Genomic DNA, 27,597 nt, shown 5'->3' on the forward strand with positions numbered 1-27,597 from the left:
GCACCCCTACCACCTTTGAACACTGGCCCCTCCCACCACCAGGGCGCTTGTCAAGTCCCCTGGCCATGACCTGGCCCGTCTCTGGCTGGCTGGTCCTCTTCTAAGGAGGTGGCACTTGTGTGTGTGTGGCTGATTTTGTACACTCTCCTTTGCAGCTGTGTGTGCAAAGCTGGCTACGAAGGGGATGGAATCCTCTGTTCAGAGATGGACCCCTGCATGGGATTAACCCCAGGAGGCTGCAGCCCTAATGTGAGTGTTGGTCTTTATTTCCAGACTGCCTGGTGTTTTTGAGGAAATCCTGGGCGAAGACATTCCGCAAGTAGTGTCTGATCACTTTCCATAGGGGTGAAGCACTTGTGTTGGAATCTAATTTTAGAGGCAGCTGCCAGGTGCTTGCCTTGAGCCCCAGCTTCCTAAATCCGGAGAGGCAGGGGACTCTGTGCTCTTAAAAACAGGGTCAGACCTGGACAATGGAGACCAGCAATAACTCTCCATCCCAACTTGACAGCTACAGGAGACTTTAACATACCCAATGTTGTTTGCTCCTCCCACCAACCCGATGAAGTAGAAACTGTTAACCCATTTTACTGACTAGGAAACAGAGACGTTCACTGACTTGTCCTGCATTCTGTTGTCACTAGGAATATCGTCAACCACTGTTTTCCACTTATATCTTTCAAAGATTCCCAGCACCACCTGAGCCTCCTTCTCTTCATTCCTTCCCTACAATTCCCCTCTGCCTCCTCTCTTGCCTCTTAAAACACCTTGTCCACCCCCAGCCAGAACAGCATGACGTGAATCAGATCATGTTTCTTTCGGGCTTAAACCCCTTTAGGAGCTTTGTCTGGCTCTCAGAGTAAAATCCAGACACACGTGTCCCGTCCCAGCCCACCAGACTCCTCTGGGGCAAGTCCCACCCCAGCCTCATCCCAACAACATACCTTGTGCCTCTTGCTCGCCTTCCTACCCTGTGCTTCAGCCTCCTGGTGTGGTCCTCCTCCCAGGCCTGGAAGTCGATCTGGTGGTGAGGAGCTACAGTGTTAACCTTGTAGTGAAGAGACCTGGGTTCCTGCCTCTTCATAGCTGTGTGATCTTGAACAACCCCTGCTCCTTCTCTGTAAAATAGATATATAAGAATTATCCTCCCCAAGATCATTGTTTATACTTGCAAAACAAAAGTAGTACCTGGCTTTTTAAATAAGAGTGATGCATGTGGAAGTAGTCAGTAGCTGGACAGCTCCAAGCAATTTTGCTCCTTAAGTGATCAATCTTTTCATTGATCTCCATGTATTTGTATGTTTCCACAATGCACTTCTGGAAATCCTCTTGGGTTTGTTAATTATGTGGCTGGGCTGAGGTGTCAGGGTTTTGCTTTTTCTTCTTCTCCTGCAGGCGGAATGCATCAAAACCGGCACAGGGACACACGCCTGTGTGTGCCAGCAGGGGTGGACAGGGAATGGAAGAGACTGCTGGGAGATCAACAATTGCCTGCTACCTGGCGCAGGTGGCTGCCACGACAATGCGACCTGTCTGTATGTAGGCCCCGGGCAGGTAGGTGGATGTGTGGAGAGTAAAGAGGAAGCAGGGTTTTGCAGTGACTGTTCTAGTCCTACTTCCAGTACCAGGCTTTGATTAGAACTTACTGCAGTTTTCTAATCAACTGTGACAGTGAGAATGGGCTAAGTGTCACAGCAATCTGTGACAAGCTACTATTAACCATCTTCTAGGAGGAGGAAATTGAAGCACTGAGAGGCTAAGCTGCTCACATCATGGAAAACAAATCACTGTGTGAGATTTGCACCCAACCACTCTCGCTCCAGAGCTGTCCCCTTAGTCTACACTCCGGGCCATACTCTATGAGGGTCTTCAAAATGTTCGTGGAAAATGAACATTATGAAAGAAAAATTGTGAATTTCAAAAACTTTTGCACCAAAATAAGCGTATCTTTTATTCCCATTTTCCACAAATGTTTTGAAGTCCCTTGGATATCTTGCAGTGCACTACAGCTTGTGAGCCACTTCCACCTGCCCTCACTGAATGGAGACCACGGCAGAGAAGGCTGCTGCCTGGGAAGCGATCAGCTCCAGAGGAAGGGATGCCAATGGCACAGGACTATGGCCATGGGAAAGAGGAGATGATTGATAGGGACCCCACCCCCCACCAGTCCCACCTGCTCATACCTCTCCCCAGAAGGATGACTAGCAGGTGTATTTTATGAATTTGAAAGACCAGAAGACATGGAAGATGAGAATCAGGATTTGAAGTCAACCCCCATCTCTTGAATCTTATTTCTCACTTTTATGCATTAAGGCTGACCTTTTTAAAATATGGTCTAAAGTATTGTCTGCTCTTTTGTGGTTCTTGCCATGATGGTGGGTACTGCCTATGGTTAGGTCTCACCTTGCTCACCATGAACCTCTCAGGCTTCCCTCCCAGGCCTTTTGGTTCTTGGACCTCTCATTTCTGTGCATATGTGATTATCAGAGAGACACAGCGCTTGCATGGAAGTTAATGGGACACTAAAGCCCACCTGGTACCTCCCTTTCTTTCATGGGGGCTTCACCCAGATGGAGATCAGGCCTCCTCAAGGATGTCAGGGCGTGAGGTCTCCAGGCCCTCCCTCTGCAGGTGCAGACCCACTGCCATTCTTTCCTCCTCTGCTCCTTCCGCATCAAGGGACTGAGCACATGCCTCGTGGGGCCCGAGCAGGCCGGCCTTGTGCAGCTGTCATTAGATGCCTAGGCTGGGATGGCCAAGAGTGCCGGGGCTTCTCAGGGACTCTTAGTAACCAACGCAGGGCATCTATCTGGAAACCTATCCCAGGAGATCCCCCATGATAGGTTCTAGGATAGTGAATGTGACCAGGAGAAAGCATCTAAACGGATGGGACTGCTACTAAAAACTTAGGGGAGGCAGAAGCACGTTTGATGTATGTTTCTATACAGCTGGGAGTTAATTGTTTTAATAGACTAGAGGGTGTTGCTCAGGGAGTGACAGCTGGTGATGAGACAGGGCTTGGACAAAGAGTGATTATCTGTATCAGGGAAAAATCTTCTGGTTACAGCAAAAAATCCAATTCTTGTACACAGTGGGTTGTGGTAAACGGTGCAGGCACAATGGAAAACAATCTGGCAGTTCCCACAAAAAAGTGAAAAATAAAATTATCCTATGATCTGGCATACTGAACGTGTAGATGCTTCAAAAAGTTCATGGAAATGGAATTAAAATACTTTTAATATTTTTTTATTTGAAAGGCAGAGTTACAGAGGGAGAAAGAGATATCTTCATCTGCTGATTCACTCCACAAATGGCCAAAATGGCTGCGGGTGAACCAGGCCAAAGCCAGCAGCCAGGAACTTTTTCAGGATCTCCCATGCAGGTGCAGAGACCCAAGCACTGGCCATCTTCTATTACTTTCCCAGGTGCATTTGCAGGAAGCTGGATCAAAATCAGAGCAGCTGAGACTTTAACTGGCACTGATATGGGATGCCAGTGTTGCAGGTGGCAGCTTAACCCACTATGCCACAGCACTAGCCCCTGAATTTCAAATTGTTGCATCAAAATAAACTTACCTTTTAATTCCGTCTCTTAACGAGCATTTTGAAGTATACTTGAATACCAAAAAGAATGGAAAGCAGGGACTCAAACATGTACACATATAAGTGCAAAGCAGTGTGATTCACAATAATCAAAAGGAAGCAACCTAAGTACCCATCAGTAGCTGCATGGATAAACAAGATGTGGTCAGTCGGTACAACAGAGTATTAGTCATCCTTAGAAAGGAAGGAAATCCTGACACATGATACAACACCAATGAACTTGAAGATGTTATGCTAAGTGAAAGAAGATGGTCACAGGACAAATACTGTGTAACTCCTATGAGATCCAAAAGGAGTCAAATTCATGAAAACAAAGTGGCATGGGGTGGAGAGAGGAAGGAGGAGTTATTGTTTGTCGGGTTTTAAGATGCTCCCCATTTCTTTTTTTTTCTTTTATTTTCTTTTTTTTTTTTTTTTTTTTTTTGACAGGCAGAGTGGACAGTGAGAGAGAGAGACAGAGAGAAAGGTCTTCCTTTGCCGCTGGTTCACCCTCCAATGGTCACCGCGGCCGGCGCCCTGCAGCTGGCGCACCGCGCTGATCCGAAGCCAGGAGCCAGGTGCTTCTCCTGGTCTCCCATGCAGGTGCAGGGCCCAAGCACTTGGGCCATCCTCCACTGCCTTCCCAGGCCACAGCAGAGAGCTGGCCTGGAAGAGGGGCAACCGGGACAGAATCCGGCACCCCAACCGGGACTAGAACCCGGTGTGCCGGCGCGCAAGGCGGAGGATTAGCCTAGTGAGCCGTGGCACCAGCTGCTCCCCATTTCTTAAAGTTCCCATAACCTGTAGTACAGATTCTAGAAATCAGTACCATGGCCTGGGTACAGAATGCAGTGATAAGCTCAGGCTTTATCATTCCCTGTGCTGGAGTGCAGGGATCTGCCATGTTTCACTATAGAGACTAGGAGAGGGAGTGCTGGTGTCCAAGGCCAAATGGAGAGAGAACAGAAGTATATGTATCCATTCAGTCCCTCATTTGTACATTTCCTAGTGTCTTTTCTGGTTCAATCACTGGGTACCATGTGAAGACAGAAGATTACCATGGCCAGGGCCTCAGCCAGCCCTAGAGAAACATGGTCTTATTCAGGGTGACACACAGACATATGAGGGTGCTTCAAAAAGTTCAGGGGGCCAGACATTTGGCATAGTGGTTATGACGCTGCTTGGGATGCCCACGTGCCATACCAGAGTGCTGGGGTTCAAGTCCCGGCTCCTCTCCTGATTCCAGCTTCCTGCCATTGCACACCCTGAGAAGTGGCAGGTGATGGTTCAAGTGAATGAGTCCCTGGCATAAGTGTGGGAGACCCGAATCAAGTTCCTGGATTGTGGCTTCAGCCTGGCCCAGCCTCAGGAGTTGCATGTACTAGAGGAATGAACCAGCATTCATTCTCTCTCTCTCTCTCTCTCTCTCTCTCCATATGTATAGATATAGATATAGATATAGATCTGCCTTTCAAACATAATTTTAAAGTCATAGAAAAATGGGACTAAAAGATAAGTTTGTTTTGGTATTAAAAAAATAAAATCCATATATACAAGGAGGTCTTCAAAAAGTTATGGAAAATACACATTATGAAAAATCCATGCATGGATTTCAAAATTTTTTGCAGAAAAAAATGAGCTTCTCCTTTATTTCCATTTTTTCATGGACCTTCAAGGTGTGTGTAACACAAGTGATCGGTGCTGTAAGATTCATGTGCAGTTAGTCCCATGGTCTCTGTTCCACAGTATCCAGGGACTGGGTTTCTATTTATCCTTGTGATTTCTCTGACAGCAGAGCCTGCTTATGGGTCTGAGTAAATTAGCTATAAAATGTGGCCCCAGGAGTTCATGAAAAATCCTGAAAGAATGTGCTGTAGCCTTATGTCACCAAGTATTTTGTAAATGGTTGCATTAGCCTTTGACTCATTTTGGCTTCCAGACTGCATTTGAAAAAGAATGCCTGATGTCCATTAATTTAGTTTTCTGGGGCTGCCATAACAAAGCACCACACCCTGAGTGGCTTTGAATGACCCAACCAACGGCACTGTCTCAGGGTTCTGGAGGCTGCGGGTCTGAGACCAAGCTCAGCAGGGCTGGCTCCTTCCAAGGGCTGTGGGGAGCAATCTGTTCCTGGCCTCTCTCCTAGTTCCCACTGGTTTCCTGGCAGTCTGTGGGGTCCCTGGCTTGTGAACACCCCATCCTGATCCCTGCCTTCAATTTCGCATGGCATTCTGTGCCCACATCTGTTACAAATCCCTCCTTTTCATAAGGACCTCCTCCATATGGGATTCTGGTCCACCATGCTCCAGTATAAACTCATCCTAACTTACCACCTAATAACCTCTTCCCAAAGAAGGTCACAGTCTGAAGTCCTGTGGGTCATGATTTTAACCCAGAAATCTGAGGGCGAGGGGACACAATGCAGCCTAGGCAATGATTGTCCCCTTTCTGCTCTGTCTTCCTTTCTGCACACAAGTTTAAAAAGCATCTTGATAGAGGAGATGGAGGAAGAACATCATCTCCTTGTGATGCTGTGCATGAAGCAGAATGGACCATGTCTGGGATTGCCCTCCATACACTGGCTTGAAAACTAGACATTCCACATAGGAACAAACCCTAATTATCATGAATGTTGCTTTAAAAAAAAAAAAAAAAAAAAAAGGCAGGGACAAGCATTTAGCCTAGAGGTGAAGACATCTGTTAGGAGTGCTTTGATTGGATTCCCAGCTCAAACTCCTGACTCCAGTTTTCTGCTAAAACAGACCCTGGGAGGCAACAGCTGATGGCTTAAGTACTTGGGTCTCTGCCACCCACATAGAACAGCCAGATGGAATTCCTGGCTCCTAATTTCTGTCTGGTTCATCCCTGCTGTTGCAACATTGGAGAGTGAACCAATGAATGGGAATGCTTGTGAATGCTCTCAAATAAATAATAATTTTAAAAATTAAAAAGACAAACCATGTTTGGGCTGAAAAGGACAGGAGGTTGTCAGGATAGAAGACACATGGAGTTGTTGAAAGGTCACCACAAAACACACCAAACATCGGGGTAAGGTAAATGTTTATTGTCAGCCAACAAGGCTGCCTCTCCATGCATAAGAGAAACTGCACCCTACACTAGAAGATGGATCTTATATAGTTTAGTAGAAATGAGGGAGCGAGAACAGTAAATTCCATTGGATAGGGTGAAGGTAGCATGTATGATTGGGCTGTCCAGTCACCTGATCTCTAGTAAGTCAGGCTGGGCTTCTGAAATGGCACCCGAGGTGTAAGATGGCACCTCACATAAAACAGCACTAGTTTCACTAACATTTCCCTCTTTGTTTTTATAAAGCAAGTGTTGTATGGGAGGGGTGGAGGTACAGTAATCTGTCTTCTAGAGTTGCTTCCCGCTGACATGGGACAACAAGTTACTCTCTGCTGGCATGGGGTGATGTCTTAAGCCCATAGTCTCTTAGGTGGGGAGTCGAGTAAATCCCTATAGCAGTATTTGGTTGATAGCCTGGTTGGTGAAGGCTCTGGTTCATTCCATTATCACCTCCTATAAGCACTTAAACAGGCACGGTAGTGTAAAAGCCAGGGTAAGAATAGCAGCCAATGGTTTTAGGAGTGGCATTAACCAAGTGGTGAGGGAACTCCATAGGGAGGAAGAGAGGAGAGACTCCCTGTTTAATAGATGTGGCAATTTGTTGGAGTCTTTTAACATTTTGTTCTACCTGACCCAATTGATTAACGTAATAGTAACACTGGTCTCCCAGAAAAACACAAGTTCCCCCTTTGTCAGTTGTTATAAGGTCTAGAGCTTGTGTATTTTGTAGCACTACATAAGCTAGTGAGTTGACCCAATTTTGAAGGCCCGAACTGCATCTGCCAAAGTTTCAGTAGATCTGGTGACCTCCTCTTGTAGCTGTTGGAGTTGTTCTTGAAACCAGTTAATAGACATAACATTATTGCCTAGAGCAGTTCCTGGGATCACCACCAAAGGGAGGGAGGCTGCAAACCTGATTTGGAATCAGTCTTGGTTGGATCAAGACTGGGAGAAAGATGGCACATCTCTTGAGGGTAGAGGGATTAGTCTGTAAAAGAAACTGAGCAGTTGCCAGCGCTGTGGCTCACTAGGCTAATCCTCCGCCTTGTGGCGCCAGCATACCGGGTTCTAGTCCCAGTCGGGGCGCCAGATTCTGTCCTGGTTGCCCCTCTTCCAGGCCAGCTCTCTGCTGTGGCCAGGGAGTGCAGTGGAGGATGGCCTAAGTGCTTGGGCCCTGCACCCCATGGGAGACCAGGATAAGTACCTGGCTCCTGGCTTTGGATCAGCGCGGTGCGCTGGCTGCAGCGCGCTGGCCGCAGCGGCCATTGGAGGGTGAACCAACGGCAAAGGAAGACCTTTCTCTCTGTCTCTCTCTCACTGTCCACTCTGCCTGTCAAAAAAAAAAAAAAAAAAGAAACTGAGTAGTCATATAAAGTGAGGTGGGGGAAAATGATCACCAATACAGATGAGAGATGGACTGGGCATAGAACTGGTGATACAAGTGTATAGGGTCTGATTACAGAGGAATGAAGCCCCAGGTGGGCTAGAGAAGGAAACGGTGGAAGTGATGGTTATATTGATAGCACAGGTAAGGTCATTGGGTTGTTTTGTCATTTTGGTGGCCCAACACATTGTATATTGTCCTCTAGAATGTAGGGGAAGGTGACCAATGATTTTTTTTTGAGGATTGGGGTACAGGAGTTTGTAGAAGCAGAAATATTAGTGAGTAGGGTAGCTGCGATGGGAGGTTCCTGAAGGGGAGTGCATATAAAGCATTGTTGTTGGTGAAGGGCCGAGGGTAAAGTATAATTGGATAACTGGTAAAGTAGGGTGAGAGATTGGTGAGTTGTAGCCATGTTAAGGGGGATTTGGGTTAATTAGTTGGGACAAGCATTTAAAGGATTCCTTTAAAATATTGACCACCATATCTATGTGGGCTGTCGGAAGCTGGGTGTAAACCCTAATAATTTTTATGACTCCATGGGGATCTTGCATGTTAGAACCTGTATATAAGGTGACAGGTCCATCGACTCCATCTTGCCAAACCTGAACGTGTAGCAGTAGATTATAGTAAAAGTTAAAAGGGGTTGGACCTGATATTCTGGTTTTGCCAGTGACATCCAACTTACAGTATTTTCATCTAGGGGTAGGACCTTAGAGAACTGTTTCCCCAGGAAGCCATACCCGGGGTCAACATAGCAGTATTTATAGGGCCATGATGAGCAACCTTTCCAGTAAGCACCATTACATGATCCTGTGTTGTCCTTAGTGAGGCAGAGATAAAATGGTTCTCTTGCAAATCCACATAAATAATATCTAGTCCAACAGCTGTGTGAGCAGATCTGAGCAAAATCAAAGTATAGAGTAATAGGGCCTGTACAGCCCTTGATGGGGCAGAAGGTGGAGTAATTTAGCAGGAGTGAAAGTGGTGTAAATCTGGAATTGCCATGTGTAATGTGTTCTTGGGGTGAGTGCAAATGTAGGACAGACACAAAAGAGCAGGGGGATGAGATTATTGGGAAATTCAGCATGATGTACAGAAGAGGGAGCGAGACTATGAGAAGGTGTGGAAAAGTGTAGATCTCAAAGGGAGTGAGGGTTCCCTGGAGGTGTAAATCTTTAATATCTGAAAGGAGCTGGGAAGGATGGATGGACAAGGATTGTGTTTGGTACTCCTCCCACAGAAGCTGTAGGAAGAGTTGGTAATGGTGTAAGAGGGAATCGGTACTTACCAAGCGATGGAAATGGCAGGTTGCCAGGTGGTCACTCTTTCTCAGAGGCAGGTTCATTAAGTGCCAGAGGGTCCAAGTCTTCGGGTACCATTGGTAGCGGAACTTGACTCACGGTAAACTTGGCTATGAGTGGCCCTGTGGGAACATTAAGGGTAGGGGGAACATTTAAGGTGGGTGAAGTGGACCCAATGGGGGATTCCCTGTAACTTTGCTGCTATAGGAGTAGTGAGAATCACCCGGTAAGGCCCAGTCAATTTGGCCTGAAGTTTAGTGGGAGCAGGGGCGAGGAGGGGTGTGAAGAGGACAGGAGGGCTTCGCCTAACACTGTAATAGGAGGGAAACTGTCTGAGGTGGTTGGACCTGGAGCCAGGAGGTAGGCATCTGTATATTTCCATAACTCTTCCTGGAGATATCGGAGGAGAAGCAAAAGTAAATGGGGTGACAGGAGTGGGAGATTGAGAGTTTATAGTCAGAGGAACCAAGGGATGTCCATACATCAGTTCAAAAGGCAAAATATTGAGAGTTTTTTTTTTTTTTTTTTTTTGGGAAAGGCCCTCGTACAGAGCAGGGCCAATGGGAGTAGTTTAGTCCAGTTCAAGTGAAGCTCAAGGGAGAGCTTGGTCAGAGTACTTTTAGTGTACAATTTGCCCTTTTCACTTTTCCTGAGGATTGGGGATGGTAAAGGATGTGGAAATGCCAGGGGATGTAAGTGCCTTGGTAAGTAGTTGAGTTACCTGTGATGTAAATTCAGGACCATTGTCTGACTGGAGAGAGCTAGGGACTCCAAAGTAGGGAATAGTCTCTTGAAGTAGGATTTTAGAAACTATTAGTGCCCATTTGTTAGTAGCTGGGAAGGCCTTGACCCACCCTGAGAAGGTATCTACCATTTCCAAGAGATATTGAAAGTGCTGTATGTGCTGTATATGGGTGAAGTCAATCTGCCAGAGGCCAGGTGTCCTCTGGCCTGATGGGAGGGTATGGGTGGAGGGCAGAGATTAGAGTTTGGGTTTTTGTTTTTGTTTTAACATATAGAACAAGAATAGGTGAGTTGTTGGCGATATTTGGTATCTTCTGGTGAGAGGGGAAGAGATTATTAAACAATAATAAAGAAGGAGTATGGGAATGAAACAAATGGTGGAGACAGAAGAATAGCCTGAGTGGAGGGCTGTTGGGATAGTTGGTCTGGTGGACAGTTTGTCAGAATAGCAGATGAAGCAGAGAACAAGACAGAGGAAAAGGAAGACAGTGCCACCCGAAAGGCGGCCTGGTCTGCTCTGTTATTAGCGGCAGTGATGGCAGAGGTATCAGTCTTATGAGCCTCACAGTGAACAGGTCTGATTTGTGTTGGAAGATGGGCTGCCTCCAGGAGAGGGGTTATAAAAGTAGCTTTGGAGATGGTTGTCTACTTAGTGGTAAGAAGACCCCTTTCTTCCAAATTGCTGAGTGGGATAGGAGGATGTGAAACACATATTTTGAGTCAGTTTAAACAGTGATAGTTCTATTTTTTGCCAGTATAAAGGCATGAGTTAGACCATAGAGTTAAGCCTGTTGATTAGTAGTATTGAAAGGGAGTGGTTCTGCCTCACCTATACTGGTGGTAGATCACACAAAAAATGGAGCTACCATCTGTGAACCAGACTAGAGTAGGGTTAACAAGGGGACCCTCTTGGATGTTTGAGGAATGACGTAGTGTGTGTTTGATAGTCTCAATGCAGAAGTGAATAGGAGCCATGTCATCCGGAGGGGGAGGGGGATGGAGAAGAAGAGTAGCTAGGTTAAGGAGAGGACAATGTTTAAAAGTGAGGGTCTTCAATTAGTGCCACCTGCAGGTCCAGAATGCGAGGTGATGGGAGAGACTGGAGGCCCTTGTAAGTCAGGAGTTGTGATAGTGTGAGTAAAGAATGGTAAGCAGTGAACTGAAAGTGAGTTTTTTGACCCTTGTATGAGAACTACTGCTGAAGCTGACATCCATAAACAGAATGCCCAACCCTTGATGGTGAGGTCTAATGTTTTTGAGAGATAGGCTACAGGAGCAAAAGAGGGACCAACTTGATGGCCAAGAACTCCCAAGGATGTTCCTTGGTTTTCAGTGACATAAATGAGGTAGGGCTATGTGATGACAGGTAAATGTAAGGCAGGGGCCTGTTGAATAGCCTGTTGGAGCTTATGGTATTGGGAGGTGACTGGGACTATGAGAGGCTCTTCAAGGGATCCCTTGGTGGCTTCATACAGTGGTCAGGCTAGAAGAGAGAAATTTGGAATCTATGAGCATAGGAATCCTGCCAGGCCTAGAAAGTAAAGAATTTCTTCTTTGGTAGAAGGATGTGGGAGGTTAGTTATGATGCACTTTCTGTCTACAGTGACAGCCTTGTAGGTGGGAGTGAGAAGTACACCAAGATAGGTCACCTCAGATAAGCAAAGTTGTGCCTTGGTGAAGATCACCTGGTAACCTTTGGCTTATAGGAAGTTGAGGAGAGTAGCAGTCTATTGTTGGTGACCTATTTTTGAGGGGCTGCAAAGGAGAGAGTCATTGACATCCTGGAGAAGAAAGGAGGAAGATAGGTCCAGGGCACCTAGATCATTGGCCAAGGTCTGACCAAACAGGGTGGGGCTATCCCAGAACCCCTGGGGGAGTACAGTCCAGGTCAATTGTTTGAAGACTTGGGTATCAGGATCAGTCCAGGTGGAAGCAAATATGTTCTTGTGTTAGGATGTAGAGGGATGGTAAAAAAAAAAAAAAAAAAAAAAAAAAAAAAAAAAAAAAAAAAAAAAAAAACACTTCCTTTAGATCCAGGACAGAGAAGTGAGATTTGGATGTAGAAATAGAGGAAAGGAGAATGAATGGATTGGGAACCACCAGACATATGGGTACTACCATTGCATTAATGGAAGGGCCCACTAGGCTTTTTAACAGACAAATAGGGGTGTTTAATAGGGAGTTAGTCTTGTATAGCAGGCCCTGATGGAGGAGTTTGGAAATTATAGGGTTTAGGCCGGCACCACGGCTCACTAGGCTAATCCTCCACCTTGTGGCGCCGGCACACCGGGTTCTAGTCCCGGTCGGGGCACCGGATTCTGTCCTGGTTGCCCCTCTTCTAGGCCAGCTCTCTGCTGTGGCCAGGGAGTGCAGTGGAGGATGGCCCAAGTGCTTGGGCCCTGCACCCCATGGGAGACCAGGAGAAGTACCTGGCTCCTGCCTTCGGATCAGCGCAGTGCGCCAGCCACAGCACACCAGCCGCGGCGGCCATTGGAGGGTGAACCAAAGGCAAAGGAAGACCTTTCTCTCTGTCTCTCTCTCTCACTGTCCACTCTGCCTGTCAAAAAAAAATTTTAAAAAGAAGAAATTATAGGGTTTAGATCTCAAAGCCTAGAAAGAGTTAGGGGGTATTGTGCTGGAAGGAAATGTGGAGGCATCTTATAACTCTATCTGGATGGGAGGATGGTGGGCTGCCACCATAGGATAACTGGTGTCCCATACCAGGGGTTGACAGTGGACAGGAGTCCTAAGGTAGGCAAGGTGGCGACTTCTTGAGAGAGAAGTAGTAAAAAGGGATGTGAAGGTGTGCTGGAGGATGGGACCAATGGCCGGAGAGTGAAAACCACCTGAGCACCAAACTGATGGAGTATGTCTCTTCCCAAGAGGGTTACAGCATTGAGGTACAACCAGAAAAGAGTGGGAGAAGGGCGTTATGTTAATCATGCAGAGTAGGTTGAGTCTATAGGGGTCTGTGAGGTTTTCCCTCCACCCTGACTGTGGAGGCTGAGGCAGCAGAGGTGAGTCCTGAATATTGGGTAAAGACCGAGAAGGTTGTCCCTGCATCAGTAAGAAAAGAAATTGGCCTACCTGCTACCCTCATAGTTACTCTGGGCTCCTGCAGAGTGATGGCCAAAGACAGGCAGCAGGAGTCTAGGCTCCTTCAGTCCTCAGTGGCCAGCCCTAGAAGGTCAGGGAGAGGGAGAGGAAGAGGGAGATAGGTGGAATAGATGGCCTACTGACTAGCTGCATAAGAGGATAATCCACCCCCAAGTGACCCTTCTGGCGACATTTAGGGCAAGGACCCAGTGGGTCTCTGAGGTTGGGACACATTCTGGCCCAGCTGCCCATTTGGCCACACTTGAAGCACAAACCCAGAGGATCCCTGTGGCCAGCAGGGTTACTGGTGGCAGCAAGTTGCTGGAAAGCCTTGGCCAGCATTTGGAATTTTGTCTTTGGGGCTCTCTCATCCCTCCCATTGTACTTCAAAGGCCACCTCTGGGGTTTCTGCCTGCAGAGGTAGTGGGCCCTTTTTGAGCTGCTTTGTCTTGATATCAAGGAAACTTTGAGCAAAGAAATGATTCATGACAAGGTTACAACTATTGGGGGACTCTGGATCTAGGTTGGTATATTGGAGGAAAGTCTGTGTGAGGCACTGTAAAAAGGCAGAAGGATTTTCTTTTTTATCTTCAATAACTTCTCCCAGTTTATCATTATTTGAAGCCTTTCTTGTGGATTTTTTGAGGCCAGCTAATAAGTAGATAATGAAATGATTTCTGGCTGTTATGCCATCAGGAGAGTTGTAATTCCAATTGGGATCCTGTTCTGGGACCACATCTGCTCCTATGGGATAGGCAGGGTCATTTTTTTAAAGATTTTATTTATTTATTTGAGAGATAAAGTTACAGGCAACTAGAGGGAGAGACATAAGAAAAATCTTCTGCCTGCTGGTTCACTTCCCAGTTGGCCACAATGGCCGGAGCTGCGCCGACCGAAGCCTGGAGTCAGGAGCTTCTTCCAGGCTCCCACTCAAGTGCAGGGGCCCAAGGACTTGGGCCATCTTCTGATGCTTTCCCAGGCCATAGCAGAGAGCTGACTTGGAAGAGGAGCAGCCGGGACTAGAACTGCCCGTATGGGATGCCGGCACCACAGGTGGTGGATTAACCTGCTGTGCCAGGGCGCCGGCCACAGGCAGGGTCATTTTGATGGGTCTCATCAGCATGGAGACAGGCCTGTTCCCAAATTCGCCTTTGCTCCTGCAGAAGGAGGGTGTTGGAGAAGATCATAAAGACATCACGAAAAGTTAGGTCCTATGACTGGATTAAATATTAAAACTCCTTGATGTATGACATTGGGATACAGGTGAAGGAGCCCAGTTTTTGTTTGATTTGTGAGACATCAGCAAGTGAAAAAGGAACATGGACCCTGACTGTGCCCTCTGCCCCCACAAATTCTTAGAGGGGTAACATGGAAGCAGGCCCGCTAGCTGCCATACAAGAGTGAGTGAGTGACTTGGGGACTGGGAACAGGATGGGGGGGGGGGGTCAAGGGTGTGAGGTGGCTGTGGCAAGGCAGGGACAGGATGTTGGCTTAGCAGAACTGGGGAGAGTGAAAGTTGCAGAGAGGATGGGGTTTGATAAGGCAGGAGGAGTGGAGATTAGTGGGGAGTAGAATGGATGTCATGCCCTGGAATTCCTGAGCAGGAGGGGGAAGTGTCAGTGAGATGGTGAGAGCCGGAGCAGATGGTGCCAGGGTGGGCAGTGAGTCTGGAGATTGATGAGTGGGAGGTGACTGTGTCAGGGTCTGAGCAGGGAGTGGTTGAGCTGGTGCCTGTGGTGGATGGCAGTAAGGGCGGGGCACATCTGCAGGGTTGAACATAGAACAAAGGGGCTTTGGTTCTGAATATTTAGTGGGGACCTTGGTGGCTAAGAGGACCTGAGGCAGGTAACATGAAGTGCAGAGAGAGGTTTAGGCCAGAGATAAAGTAAAGCCTGTACATAGAGAATCTCCTTCCATTTTCCTAAACACTCACAGAAGTGGTAGAGATCCTGAACAATGTCAAGGTTGATCATGCCATTAAGCAACCATTTGCACTGGTTGTTGAGGTCATACTTGGGCCAGGTCTGATCACAAAGAAAGATGAGGCTGTTGTGTTTGAGGTCTGGAGCCAATTCCAGAGGAACAAGATTATTTAGGAGAATCAGATGGAATGCGGGTTGAGGAAGCTCCCATCATGACCTGTAGAGGTCAGGCTGGCGGATAGCAGGTGTCCCCGAGATCACGTCAGTCCAACAAGGAGAGTAAGGGAACAGAGGGTGGGGGTCATCACCCACACTCACTGGAGCCCAGAGTGTAGAGTCCATAGGAAGGAAATAGGTTGAATCATCACCCACACCCACTGTTTCCCAGGACACAAAGTTTTTAGAGGCATGAGGCCATAGGAGTTGTGGTGCCTGGTACCAGGACTTTGGGGGTGAAGTCACGTAGAACCACATCCCATAGAAAGTTGCAATGAGACAATCCTCTGCCCACCCTGTCTTGCCTCATAAATTTTGAAAGCCAGTGTGGATGGAGATCAGAGTGCTTGGTGGTGAAGAAGGAGCTCCAGGGTGGTTTTGTGGTTGGCAGGAATCCAGGATCCCGAAGCAGCTCAGATTCCAAGGAGAGAGCAAGGTTGATGGGAGAGCCTAGATCCAAGTCACAGCACCAGTGAAAGGAAAAGCCACACCAGAACACACCAAACACCAAACACGGAGTAAGGGAGAGGTTATTGTAGGCCAACAAGGCTGCCTCTCCGTGCACAAGAGAAACAGCACTCCACACTAGAAGAATGGATCTTATATAGTCCAGCAGAAATGAGGGAGTGAGAACAGTAAATTCCATTGGATAGGGTGAAGGCAACACATATGATTGGGCTATCCAGTCATCTGATCGCTAGTAAGTCAGGCTGGGCTTCTGAAATGCACCCGAGGCTTAAGGTGGCACCTCAGATAAGACGGCACTGGTGGCCGGCGCCGCGGCTCACTAGGCTAATCCTCCGCCTTGTGGTGCTGGCACCCCGGGGTTCTAGTCCCAGTCGGGGCGCCGGATTCTGTCCCGGTTGCCCCTCTTCCAGGCCAGCTCTCTGCTGTGGCCCAGGAGTGCAGTGGAGGATGGCCCAAGTGCTTGGGCCCTGCACCCCATGGGAGACCAGGAGAAGCACCTGGCTCCTGCCTTCGGATCAGCGCGGTGCGCTGGCCACAGCGCGCTGGCCACGGCGGCCATTGTAGGGTGAACCAACGGCAAAGGAAGACCTTTCTCTCTGTCTCTCTCTCTCTCACTGTCCACTCTGCCTGTCAAAAAAATAAAAAAATAAAAGACGGCACTGGTTTCACCAACAGGTGTTACCCCAGAACAAGGTGAAGATTGCACAGCCTTGTCAGTGCAGTGTTGCTCTGCCATGTACAGCTCTGTAGGTGTGTCTTTGTAAACCGTGCACTCATGCAGGTATAAAAGACACAAAAGAATACCTAGCAGATGATCCTTGTACCTTTTTAGATTTAAAAAAAATTTACAAAGAGAAATCCTATTTAATTCTTCCCACAACCTAATGGGTTGTTGTGTATCACCTCAGGGGTAAGATCAGTTCATGAATAACCCTCCTCTAATCAAACACTCGTGCTTTCCCTCCTCTGTTCCCTTATCCTGATGTTCACCCTCAGCATGAATGCCTTTCCCACCTCTCCTCTCCTCACCCATGGTCCAGCCACGCCCTGTGTCCCCTGTCCCGGAAGAACCTGCCCTGAGCAACCGTGGTCCTTATGTGAGCACCTCGTGTGCCAGTTAATCCATAAAACTTGGACCAGCTCTTGTTTCCCAGTGTGTGTTTAGCTTGGATCTTTCTTAGTTGCTTGGATCTTTCTTAGTTACTTTTTTATTCTTTGTCTTTCTTGAAATTTATTGCTGGTTCCGTAATAGTTCCAAAATAGTTGTCTTTTAATTAATCCATTGAAGGAATTACTCCTTTTTAAATTATATTTTCAAAATGCTTAAATTTAAGAAAACAAAAGTAGGAAAAATTAAAATCACAACACCCCCACATCACCATTCATTGTTGATATGTATTTTCCTTCTTTTTAATTTCTGTTTCCTTTACATTGCTGTAATCAGCTGTACTTTTGTTGGTTCCTTGACTGCACTCAACACAGACATTTCAGTATTTGTCACAGTGGCAGCAGCAGCCGCTGGTTCCATGATTTAGTTTGTGCCAGCCTAGCCTATGGGGAACAGGGCCTGGAATACTGCCCACATCCCACCTGGTGTGGGCCTAAACCTCCCCAGAGGAAGGGGCACTTGTGTTGCATAAAGCTGCCATCTGCCTGTGGGTTGCTCCGGTGCAGGTGAAGCCTTAGTCAAATTCCCCCGCCCAGAGGTGGTGCCTTTTCCTAGCTGGACAAAGCACTTTCTAGAATAGCAGTGGATTTGTGCCTGGCTCCCACCAAGTGGACACCCCATGGCGTGCTTGGCCTTTGTTTTCTTAGAAAGATCAGCTTTTCCAAAGTCATGTGTTTTAGGGACTAAGTTCTCTTGGAAGCTGTCTCCATGGTCCCTTTTGGAGTAAAGAATTAAAAAAGGATAGTACAAGGAACTGTCAGATTGGAAAATGCCATGTGGAATGTGTAAAGACTAACAGCTCTGGATTCTGAATTGTAACAAACAAGACATTAAGGTTATCCTCTATAAGGGCTGAACAGTTACGGTTTCCATACTCACGCTTCAGGGCCTCATGAGGGCAAGGGGTGCATGGTGCTTGCTTTCAAGAATGCCCTCTGACTCTGCCCTTGCCATTCCAGAATGAGTGTGAGTGCAAGAGCGGGTTTCGAGGAAGTGGCATTGACTGTGAACCAATCGTTTCTTGCTTGGAACAAGCCAGCATATGTCATCCACTGGTGAGTTATATCACTTTATTTTTCATGACTTATTTTTAAAAACACTTGTGAAAGAAACAAGTTAGGTTAGTCCTAGTCTGGGCCTGGTGATGAACAAAATCTCTCCTTCCTCCAAGGGGAGCGCCTAAGCAGAATGTGAGTAGTCCTCCCAACTTTCACCCCAGGGCTCACAGGAACTGACATATGATTGCCCAATAAAATACAGGGTTCCCAGTTAAATTTGGATTTCAAATAAACAGCAATCTTTCAGCACAGGTAAGTCCCAAATTTGCATGGGACAACCTTACATTAAAAAGTCCTCATCATTTATCTGAAACTCAAATTTACCTGTGGAGTCCTGTATTTTTTTAAATTGCTAAATCAGGTGGGAATGAAGAGATTTTCACTGTGATTAAATAAGAGTGCACCGAACAAGCAGACGGAAGCCCATCTTTGCAGCATTCAGGATCTGAGCCACTGCATCCATATTCCAGCCCTAAATTTGTGGCTCTCACTGCAGAGGGAGTCTGTGGCTGCCGAACTGTCATGTTAGGAAAGCAAAGCGCATCTCCTGTCTTGGTTTCACCAGGCGACCTGTCAGCTTGCTGCGGCGGGTGTCTGGAGCTGTGTCTGCCGGGAGGGCTATGAAGGTGACGGCCTCCTGTGCTATGGAAATGCAGCGGTGGTAAGTCCTCAGCTACGGGACAGATGACGAACGCAAAGCCCAGAGGGAGTGCAAGCCCCTTAGCTGAGAAACCTGTAAAGCATCCTTCTACATGTCATTGGCTCCAGGAGAAGTTATGGGCAGCAAGCGGCTTCTCCCAGGGGCTTGCCGCTCTGTGGGCTAACTCTGATCTGGTACCTTCTGGCTGCCCAGTAGTTCCGAGGTCTCTTTCTTGCTACTCTACCTACCTAGCCTCTGCCCAGAGCTCTTGGCTCTCCTGTCTAGTTTGGTGCCTGGGGACCCAACACACCTGTGCCTGCCTCTGTCTTTGGGTACATGTGCATGCATGTGAGTGTGAGCACCTTCTGTTTATCAGGCACACGTTTGTGCACGTACATGTTTTTGTGAGAACATATTTGAGTAGCAGGCACATGTTCGTGCACATGTGCATGTCTGAGCACCTTTTGTGTGCAAGGTCAACCGCTGTGCATGCATGTGTGCCTATAGGAACCACTTTGCGTACCACGCAGCTTCCACACAGCAGTGCCCTCATTAGCCTCCCAGCGGCCCTCTGAGGGTGGGGTTATGGTTATGCCCATTTTCCAGGTGTGGAAACTAAGGGGCTAAGCAGACTTGCCTAGGCTCCCTCAGCCTCAGAGTGAGGGACCCAACCCTTAGCTTAAGCCCAAGCACTTGAGCTCCAGCGTGGACTACTCCACCTGTGCTCACATAGCAAGCACCGTAGCTCATCACTCACTTTGTTCAGTTCCCTGCAGTTTGGTTTCTGCCCCTCTTCCCTCTGAACAGCTCCAGCCCAGCAATCCCCCAGCACCCAGCACCCATCCAAACACTTGGTCCCCGGGCTCCTTCCTGGAGCTGCCCTGCACCCCGGACCTCGCCCTCCCACCCACTAGGGGTCTCCGGCCAAGGGGCCATCTCCTGACAGCAGATCATGGAGCACAGACTCTAGAATGTTCTCCCACTGTCCATGGGCCACATTTTCTGAAACTCTAATTTCACTGGGTCCCTTTCTTCCTGCAACAAACAAGATGAAGTCCACATGTTCAGCCTTGAACCCCAGCTGCCTTCGCACTTCACTCAACAGCGCTCTCCTGGCTTACCTGTCACTGTCCCAGCTCCACACCTGCCCAGGTTCCTCGGTCCCCAGGGCCCAGCCTCTCACCTCAGTTCATATCCAGCACAGGCCTCCACCCCCCTAAACTGCCCCTACAGGGGGTGTGCAGACATCTCAGCTCTTGTACTTACTCATTTATCCATAAATGTGCTTTTTAGCATGTATGTACTAACTTATTCAACAACCTCAAGTATTTTCTAAAGGAATTGGGACAGTTCTGATGTGCATCGTCTTTATATAAGTTGTGTGTACTTGCTATTGCCATTTATTGAAGCATTTAATATAGTTTTAAGATAATCTTGCATGCATGAATGTACCTCATTTTCATATCCAGGAGGAGAGCCTCATCTCTTTAGATAAGGCTCTTGGGCTCTCAGTGAGGTTATGCTGCTTACCTAAGATCACACAGCAAGCAGACAGCAGACCCAGGAATTGAACCCAGTCTTGTTTGACTCCAAGTGCAGGGCTTTCTTTTTTTATTACTTTAACCCTGTCACACCTTCACGTGTCACTGGGCCACTGGCAATGTCATTATCTTTTCAAGCCTTCATTTCCCCAAAATAACTGCAAGTTATATAAGAGCAGAAGGCGTTTTCTCCCCTTCATATCTTACATCCTCCCTTCACACTACCCCAATGCCAATGGTGGCAGTTCAATATATATGTTAATAAGTTCTACAGAAAAAAAAAATTCAAAAGCAAGTCAATTAGAAACAAGTGCGGCTTAAACTGAGGCTTTCCTACAGCATGACAGCCTCAATTTCAAGCCCTTTAAAACATTAACTCCTCTATTTCTCTCACCTACAAACTGGAGCTTTTATTTTCCCCATTTTATAGATGAGACAACTGAGGTCCATTAAGTAAGTTGGTGAAGGAACAAGGAAATGGCGGAATGAAAACCCAGCAGGCTGAGTCCATGCTCCAAGATGCTACTCAGCATTGGCTCTGAAAGGGACTGTAGGCTGCTGGGTTTGGTGGCCCTACAGAGAGGCTGGGTGGCCAAGCTCTTCTAACCAGAACTCTGGTTCTGGGTCTTTACTTCAGCCGAAGTTTCTGGAGTTCTTTGAGTATAGAGGATACTCAAGCCCCCAGTGAGTAAGACAATATGCAGCTCCAGCAACAGAAATCCAGTTTGCTGGGCCCCCGCTTCCCCGGGACATGGGCGAGGCTGGCAGGAAAGCATGCCCAGCCCCGGGACGGCGACGTGTGGGCTGTCACACAGCCCCTGCAGCTCCGCATCTCACTGTTCCTTCTCTTGTGTTCTCGCTCCACCCACCCGCCCTTGCCGATATGAATAAGGAATTGTCATTTCTCTCCGAGGCAGCTGTGTTTAACCAATGGATTCATGTGAGTACCTTTGCTGGGACTTAGGATTGGGAATGCCTACTATTTTTGGAAATTTGGGCTGTGTATAATAGTGAAACTCCAGCTGGGAGGGAGGGAGAGCCACCATCCTGAGCGGCTGCTCTCAACCCTGAACACTCATTGCAATCAACACGTTTTATCAAATATCAGGTGTAGGTTCCCACTCCCAGAGACTCTGGATTAGTCAGACATTTGCCTGGACATCAGTGTGTTTTAAAAGCTTCCCAGATGATTAGAATGCACCAGGGCTAAGAGCTCTCCTATCCATTCAGATTCACATGGATGGCTTCATTCATCACGGACATCTTTCTTAAAAGGTTAACACAACTCACGCTGTGAATCACCAAGTTGAATCTGGATGTACCGCTGCCATCTGGGAGATTGTGTGTGCTTAGCTTTCAGCTCGGTGTGTCCAGAGGCACTTACCCTTCACCCGAGAAGTACTATGTTCAAGAATCCAAACCCCACACCTCCCAGGTGTCTGAATCTCTGTCGTCTTTGAAGGATCCAGGATGCCTGGCCCAGGCAACCATCATGACAAAGAGTTTCTCCTTGTGAATAACTACAGGCCAAAATAAGTCAGGCCTGGTCAGCACCCACTTGAGGATAGCTCCCATCTCAGAGCCCCCAGACAAGACCAGGGACCTTGAGCACCTGATTTCTACCCAGACTAATTGCACTTGACCTCACCCTACAAACAGAAGCTTGCCCCATGGTGTGCTGGACCCAGCTGTTACAGCTCACCAGAGATGGTTATGCACATTCCCCCCACCTCCACTTCACTTTTGGTGCTGTCATGTGGGTAGGAATAGGAGTATTTACACTGGAGGAATCAGCAAATACTACAAGTTGTGGCTTTTTTCTTCTGAAAATCTGATCCTTAAACAGAAGCATGCTTCATCTTCTACCTAGAGCTGGTTCTTTAAAAAAAAATTTTATTTATTTATTTGAAAGAGTTACACAGAGAGAGAGAGGTCTTCCATCCCTTGGTCCACTCCCCAATTGGCCACAACGGCCAGAGCTGCACCGATCCAAAGCCAAGAGCTTCTTCTGGGCCTCCCACATGGGTGCAGGGGCCCTAGGACTTGGGCCATCTTCCACTGCTTTCCCAGACCATAGGTGAGAACTGGATTGGAAGTGGAGAAGCCAAGAACCAGCTCGTGCTAGCGGACAAACAGGGCTTGTGTGCTTGGCAGAGATGATGGCCTCCCTAGGGATGTAATTCCATAACTATAAGAGAGACTTCAGAGGGTTCTTTTCTCAAATCCACCCTGCCCACTGAGTGAAGCCCCATATCCCCTTGTGAGATGCATTTTCTTTTGTTTAAATGCCCGAGGCTTGTCAAAATGCAGATTTTCCTGATCAGGTCACGTTTTGAGTCACTCTAAGTCCTTTGTACTTTAGCCTAAATGAAAAATCAAATGATCTTGATAGGAGTGTGTGTGTGTGTGTGTGTGTGTGTGTGTGTGCGCGCGCACGCATGCGCCCACATAGGATGCTGGCATTGCAGGCGACGGCTTTACCCGCTATGCCACAGCACTGGCCCCAACCAGAGCTGGTGCTATGAACAAACATGAAAAGTAGGTCGAGTTTGATTCCTGGCCTCCAGTCTTGCCCATGCTGCAACTATTCCTGCAGTCTTGCCATCACCCTTACTCTAAAGACATCCAGGAATTCTCAAGTTTCTTTGCACATCTTTCTCTTTCTCTCTCTGCCTGCCTCTGCCTCTCCCCGCCCCCCCCCCACACACACACCTATCAAGATTATTTATTTGATTCTTTATTTAGGCTAAAGTATAAAGGACTTAGAATGACTCAAAATGTGACCTGATCAGGAAAATTTGCATTTTGACAAGCCTCGGGCATTTAAACAAAAGAAAATGCGTCTCACAAGGGGATATGGGGCTTCACTCAGTGGGCAGGGTGGATTTGGGGAAAGAAACCTCTGAAGTCTCCCTTGTAGCCATGGATTTCCATCCCCAGGGAGACCATGATCTCTGCCAAGCACACGAGCCCCGTTTGTCCCCTAGCATGAGTCAGACCTCTTTGTCTTCCTTCCATGTGTGATCCAGAATGCTTCTCTACAACCCATGCTGTCAACCACCTGGAACCTCACTGTCCTGGTGCCATCCCAACAAGCTATTGAGGACATGGACCAAGATGAGAAGAGCTTTTGGTTGTCACAGAGCAATATTCCAGCCTTAATAAAGTAGGTATTATATATTCTATTGTTCATGATATCTGGCTGACATCAGTGTGACCCTTCTGTAGAAGTTCAGGGTGGGGAAGCCACAGGTTCCTCTAGTCCATGGAGCTGCGCGTGTCCTGGTACTGCCCCTCCCCACCTCCTTCCCCCAGGACAGTAAGCATCAGCAGTTACTGGCAGCCAGTTGTGAGCCAAGCACTGTTCCATCTGCTCTACATATAGCTTGTTTAAAGATTTCTTTCTTTATTTCAAAGAGTTACAAAGAGAGAGGAAGATACACACACACACACACACACACACACACGACAGAGGTGGGGCGAGAGGGAGAGAGAGGGAGGGAGGTCTTCCATGTGTGTGTTCATCCCCAAATGGCTGCAGCAGCCAGGACTGTGTCAGGCCAAACCAGGAGCTTCATCCCAGTCTCCCACATGGGTAGCAGGGGCCCAAGCACTTGGGTCATCTTCCCGTGCTTATGCCAGGGCATTAGCAGGGAGCTGGATTGGAAGTGGAGCAGCTGGGACTCGAACTACACCCAAATGGGATGCTAGCATCACAGGTGGCAGCTTTACCTACCATGCCATAATGCCAGCCCCTACATATAGCTTATTTACTCCTCTCCAGAGCCCTAGAGAACAGTGTTTTAGTTATTCCCACCTTACAGATGTAAAAACTGAGGCACAGGGCAGTTAATTAGCTAACTGAAGCCAAAACTAACAACTGCAGGAGGAATTGGAGGTTTGAATATGGCTGTCTCACACCAGAGCCTCTTCTCAACGCATGATGTTTAATTATATTTAGCCCTTGTGGTCTGTTGTTTAAGGTACCATACGCTCCTCGGCACCTACGGAGTGGCAGACCTGCAGACTGTGTCGGCTTCTGATGTGCTCCCAACATCTCTGCAGGGCCACTTCCTGCACCTGGAGAAGGTGGATGGGGTAAGAGAGCTCACAGTTTGTACCCAGTTGAAACAATGAGATCTTTGTTCACAAACATTTTTTTAAATGTTTGCATTATGAATGTTTCCAAACATGGTCAAAACTAGAAAAAAAAAACCCTCCATGTGAATGTCACCCAGCTGCAACAGTGATCAGTATGCACAGAATCACACACACATCAGTCTATAGCACTGATCTTCTTCCTGCTGGTAGACCACAGGCTCTTCCCACTGGAAACAGACTTGTCTAAAAGGGCTAAAGGGTGTGCAAGGTCACAACTTTTATTTTGATTTACAGTTAACCAAGAAGTTGTTACTAATAACCTATTAACTGAGTCATTATAAATATAAAATTTTCTATGAACTAAAGGTCAGTCAAATCTTTCTGGACACCTGCTATGAACCAGACATGGGTGTAGGTGCCAGAGATAGAGCAGTGCCCAAGGAAGAGCCCAGCCCTGGAGGTGCCCCCATCCTCTGGCACTTTCTATGATGCAGCAAGACTAAGATTCAGAGTTCCATGCAGAAGTCTGGCTGCCTGTGGCAGGATTTGTTTCAGGTAGGTAGGTATAAAGATAGACAGACAGACAGATAATTTGAAAATGCAGAGTTAGAGTAAGAGAAAAGGATAAATCTTCCATCTGTTGGTTCATTCCCCAAATGTGTGCAACAGCTGGGGCTGGGTAAAGCCAAATCCAGCAGCCTGTAACTTCATACAGGTCTTCCATGAGGGTGGCAGGAGCCCAAACACTTAGGCCTTCTTCCACTGCCTTCCCAGACACATTAGCAGGCAACTGGATCCAAAATGGAGCAGCCAGTACTTGAGCCAGCACTCTGATGTACAATGCCAGTTTTTCAGGCTGTGGCTTAGCATAGTGCACCACAATGCTATTCCCATGTGACAAGATTTTAAAGCTCTTTGGGGCCAGTGCTGTGGCACAGCAAGTAAAGCCAAGACCTGTGGTATCCCATATGGGCGCTGGTTCAAGTCCCAGCTGCTCCACTTCCAACCCAGCTCCCTGCTAATGGCCTGGGAAAGCAGTGGAAGATGGCCCAAGAGCTTGAGCCCCTGTTACCCACATGGGAGACCCAAAAGAGGCTCCTGGCTCCTGGCTTTGAATCAGCCCAGCTTGAGCCATTGCAGCCATTTGGGGAGTGAGCCAGCAGGTGGAAGATATTCATTCATTCATTCATTCATATTCATTCTCTCCCTCCTCCTCCCCCTCCCCCTCCTTCCTCCCTTTCATATGAATAAATAACTCTTTAAAAATAAATACATAAAACTCTTTCTCTAAGTTGTACAAAATGGAATTGAAGAGTGCCCTGGGAAGTGACAACTGCTCTATCTGTGGACCATGGACCACAGTCAAAAATGTTTGAGAATTGTATTTCTGTTCCCTCTTAGTGGAAAAGATTGTGGCTGCTAATCCCTAACTGTATGTAGTTCCTCGGATGATTTCTTTTATAAAGCAGGGAACAGTTACACAGGCTGCCATGGATTTTTTATATCACATTATGATAATTCTAGTGGCACTAGTATTATTTTCTACCAAGTTTTTAAAATCAAAATTGTATATAAAATGTGTAACATGATTTTCATGTGTGTGCCTCATGAAATTATTACTACGGTAATGCTAATCCATTGGTGTTTTAAACCATTGATTATCTTGGTAAGAATTAACTGAACACTCCTGTGACAGGTGGATCCTAGGTACTGTAGATCAAAAGATAAATTAATCAAGATCCACACTCCAGAGAAACTCACCAGAAAAGATGCCTTTTTTTTTATTTGACAGGTAGAATTATAGACAGAGAAAGAGACACAGAGAAAGGTCTTCCTTCCATTGGTTCACCCCCCAAATGGCGGCTACAACCAGCACTACGCCAATCCGAAGCCAGGAGCCAGGTGCTTCTTCCTGATCTCCCATGCGGGTGCAGGACCCAAGCACTTGGGCCATCCTCCACTGCCTTCCCAGGCCACAGCAGAGAGCTGGATGGGAAGAGGAGCAACTGAGACTAGAACCCGACGCCCATATGGGATTTAAATTTTTCATTTGAAAAGCTAGGAGACACAGGTCTCCTAGCTACTAGTTCAGTAACCAAATGTCCATGCAATAGCCAGACCTGGCTCCACCAAAGCCAGGTACCAGGAATTCAAATGGAATCTCCCACATGGGTGACAAGGACCCAAGTACTTTAACCATCATCCACTGCCTCCCAAGGAGCACATAAACAGGAAGCTGGAATTGGGAGCAGAGCCAGGACATGAACCCAGACATTCTGATCTGGGATGCGAGCATCCCAAATGGCATCTTAACCACTGCACCAAACACCTGCCCCCAAAGACACAGCTTTTTTAATCTCATTCTTCCGTCTGGTGTAAATGTCTCCCATTAATCAAAAGTGATGTGCAAGGTGGCCAGCAGTGCTTCCTTCCAGGTCTCTGCAGAAGTGACTTGGGAACTTCTTAGGGGGACACAGCTCAGCTTCTTCACTCAGGATTCCCAGCAGGAATTTCAAACAAAAGGTCATGATGGGGAGGAGAGGAACCAGAGAGAGTGGAGCCCCTTGTCATCAATGCTGTTTGGTGGCTGGGGTGGGTATCGGGGTTCACTCAGCCCAATTCCTCATCTAACACTCTGAAACTGATTGAGTTCTTTAAGATTTATTTTATTCATTTTAAGGAGGTACAGAGAAAGGTAGAGACGGAGAGAGAGGTCTTCCATCCACTGGTTCACTCCCCAGATGTCCACAATGGCTGGAGCTGAGCCAATCCAAAGTCCGAAGCCAGGAGTTTCTTCCAGGTCTCCCACGTGGGCACAGGGGCCTGAGGACTTGGGCCATCTTCTACTGCTTTCCCAGGCTATAACAGAGAGCTGGTTTGGAAGAGGAGCAGCCTGGACCAGAACTGGTGGCCATATGGGATGCTGGCACTTCAGGCCAGGGCTTTAACCCACTATGCCACAGCACTGGCCCCAGTGATTGAGTTCTGACTAGAAAAGTCAGTTACCATCAGCACTGCTTTGCTGGAACCATCATAACGAAAGACCAGAGACTGGGTGACTTAACCAACGAGAGTGTGTTCTCTCACAGTTTGGGAAGCTTGAAGTCCAAGAGCAAGATGGTAGTGAAGTTGGCTCTTTCTGAGGTCCATACAGGAAGGAGCTGCTCCATGCCTTCCCCCTTGGCTTGTAGTTGATCTTCAAGGTTACATAATGTTCTCTCACTATTGCTGTCTCTGAAAATTTCCCCTGTACCACCACTCATCCTGGATTGGCCCACCCAAGGATTTCACTT

General features: G+C 47.5%; 1 protein-coding gene across 2 annotated transcripts in view; it reads left to right on the forward strand.

Annotated features, from left to right (window-relative positions):
• STAB2 (stabilin 2) overlaps positions 1-27,597 on the forward strand; it is a 209,702-nt gene that overhangs the window by 91,977 nt on the left and 90,128 nt on the right. For both annotated transcript variants that reach the window (XM_051845830.2, XM_051845831.2), the window contains 7 exons: positions 156-249; positions 1,393-1,551; positions 17,924-18,019; positions 18,588-18,683; positions 21,096-21,143; positions 23,233-23,369; positions 24,187-24,301. In XM_051845830.2, coding sequence (XP_051701790.2) covers positions 156-249; positions 1,393-1,551; positions 17,924-18,019; positions 18,588-18,683; positions 21,096-21,143; positions 23,233-23,369; positions 24,187-24,301 — 745 coding nt within the window. The remainder of the gene's footprint in view (positions 1-155; positions 250-1,392; positions 1,552-17,923; positions 18,020-18,587; positions 18,684-21,095; positions 21,144-23,232; positions 23,370-24,186; positions 24,302-27,597) is intronic.

This window comes from Oryctolagus cuniculus, chromosome 11, assembly GCF_964237555.1.
Source record: "Oryctolagus cuniculus chromosome 11, mOryCun1.1, whole genome shotgun sequence".
Lineage (NCBI taxonomy): Eukaryota > Metazoa > Chordata > Mammalia > Lagomorpha > Leporidae > Oryctolagus > Oryctolagus cuniculus.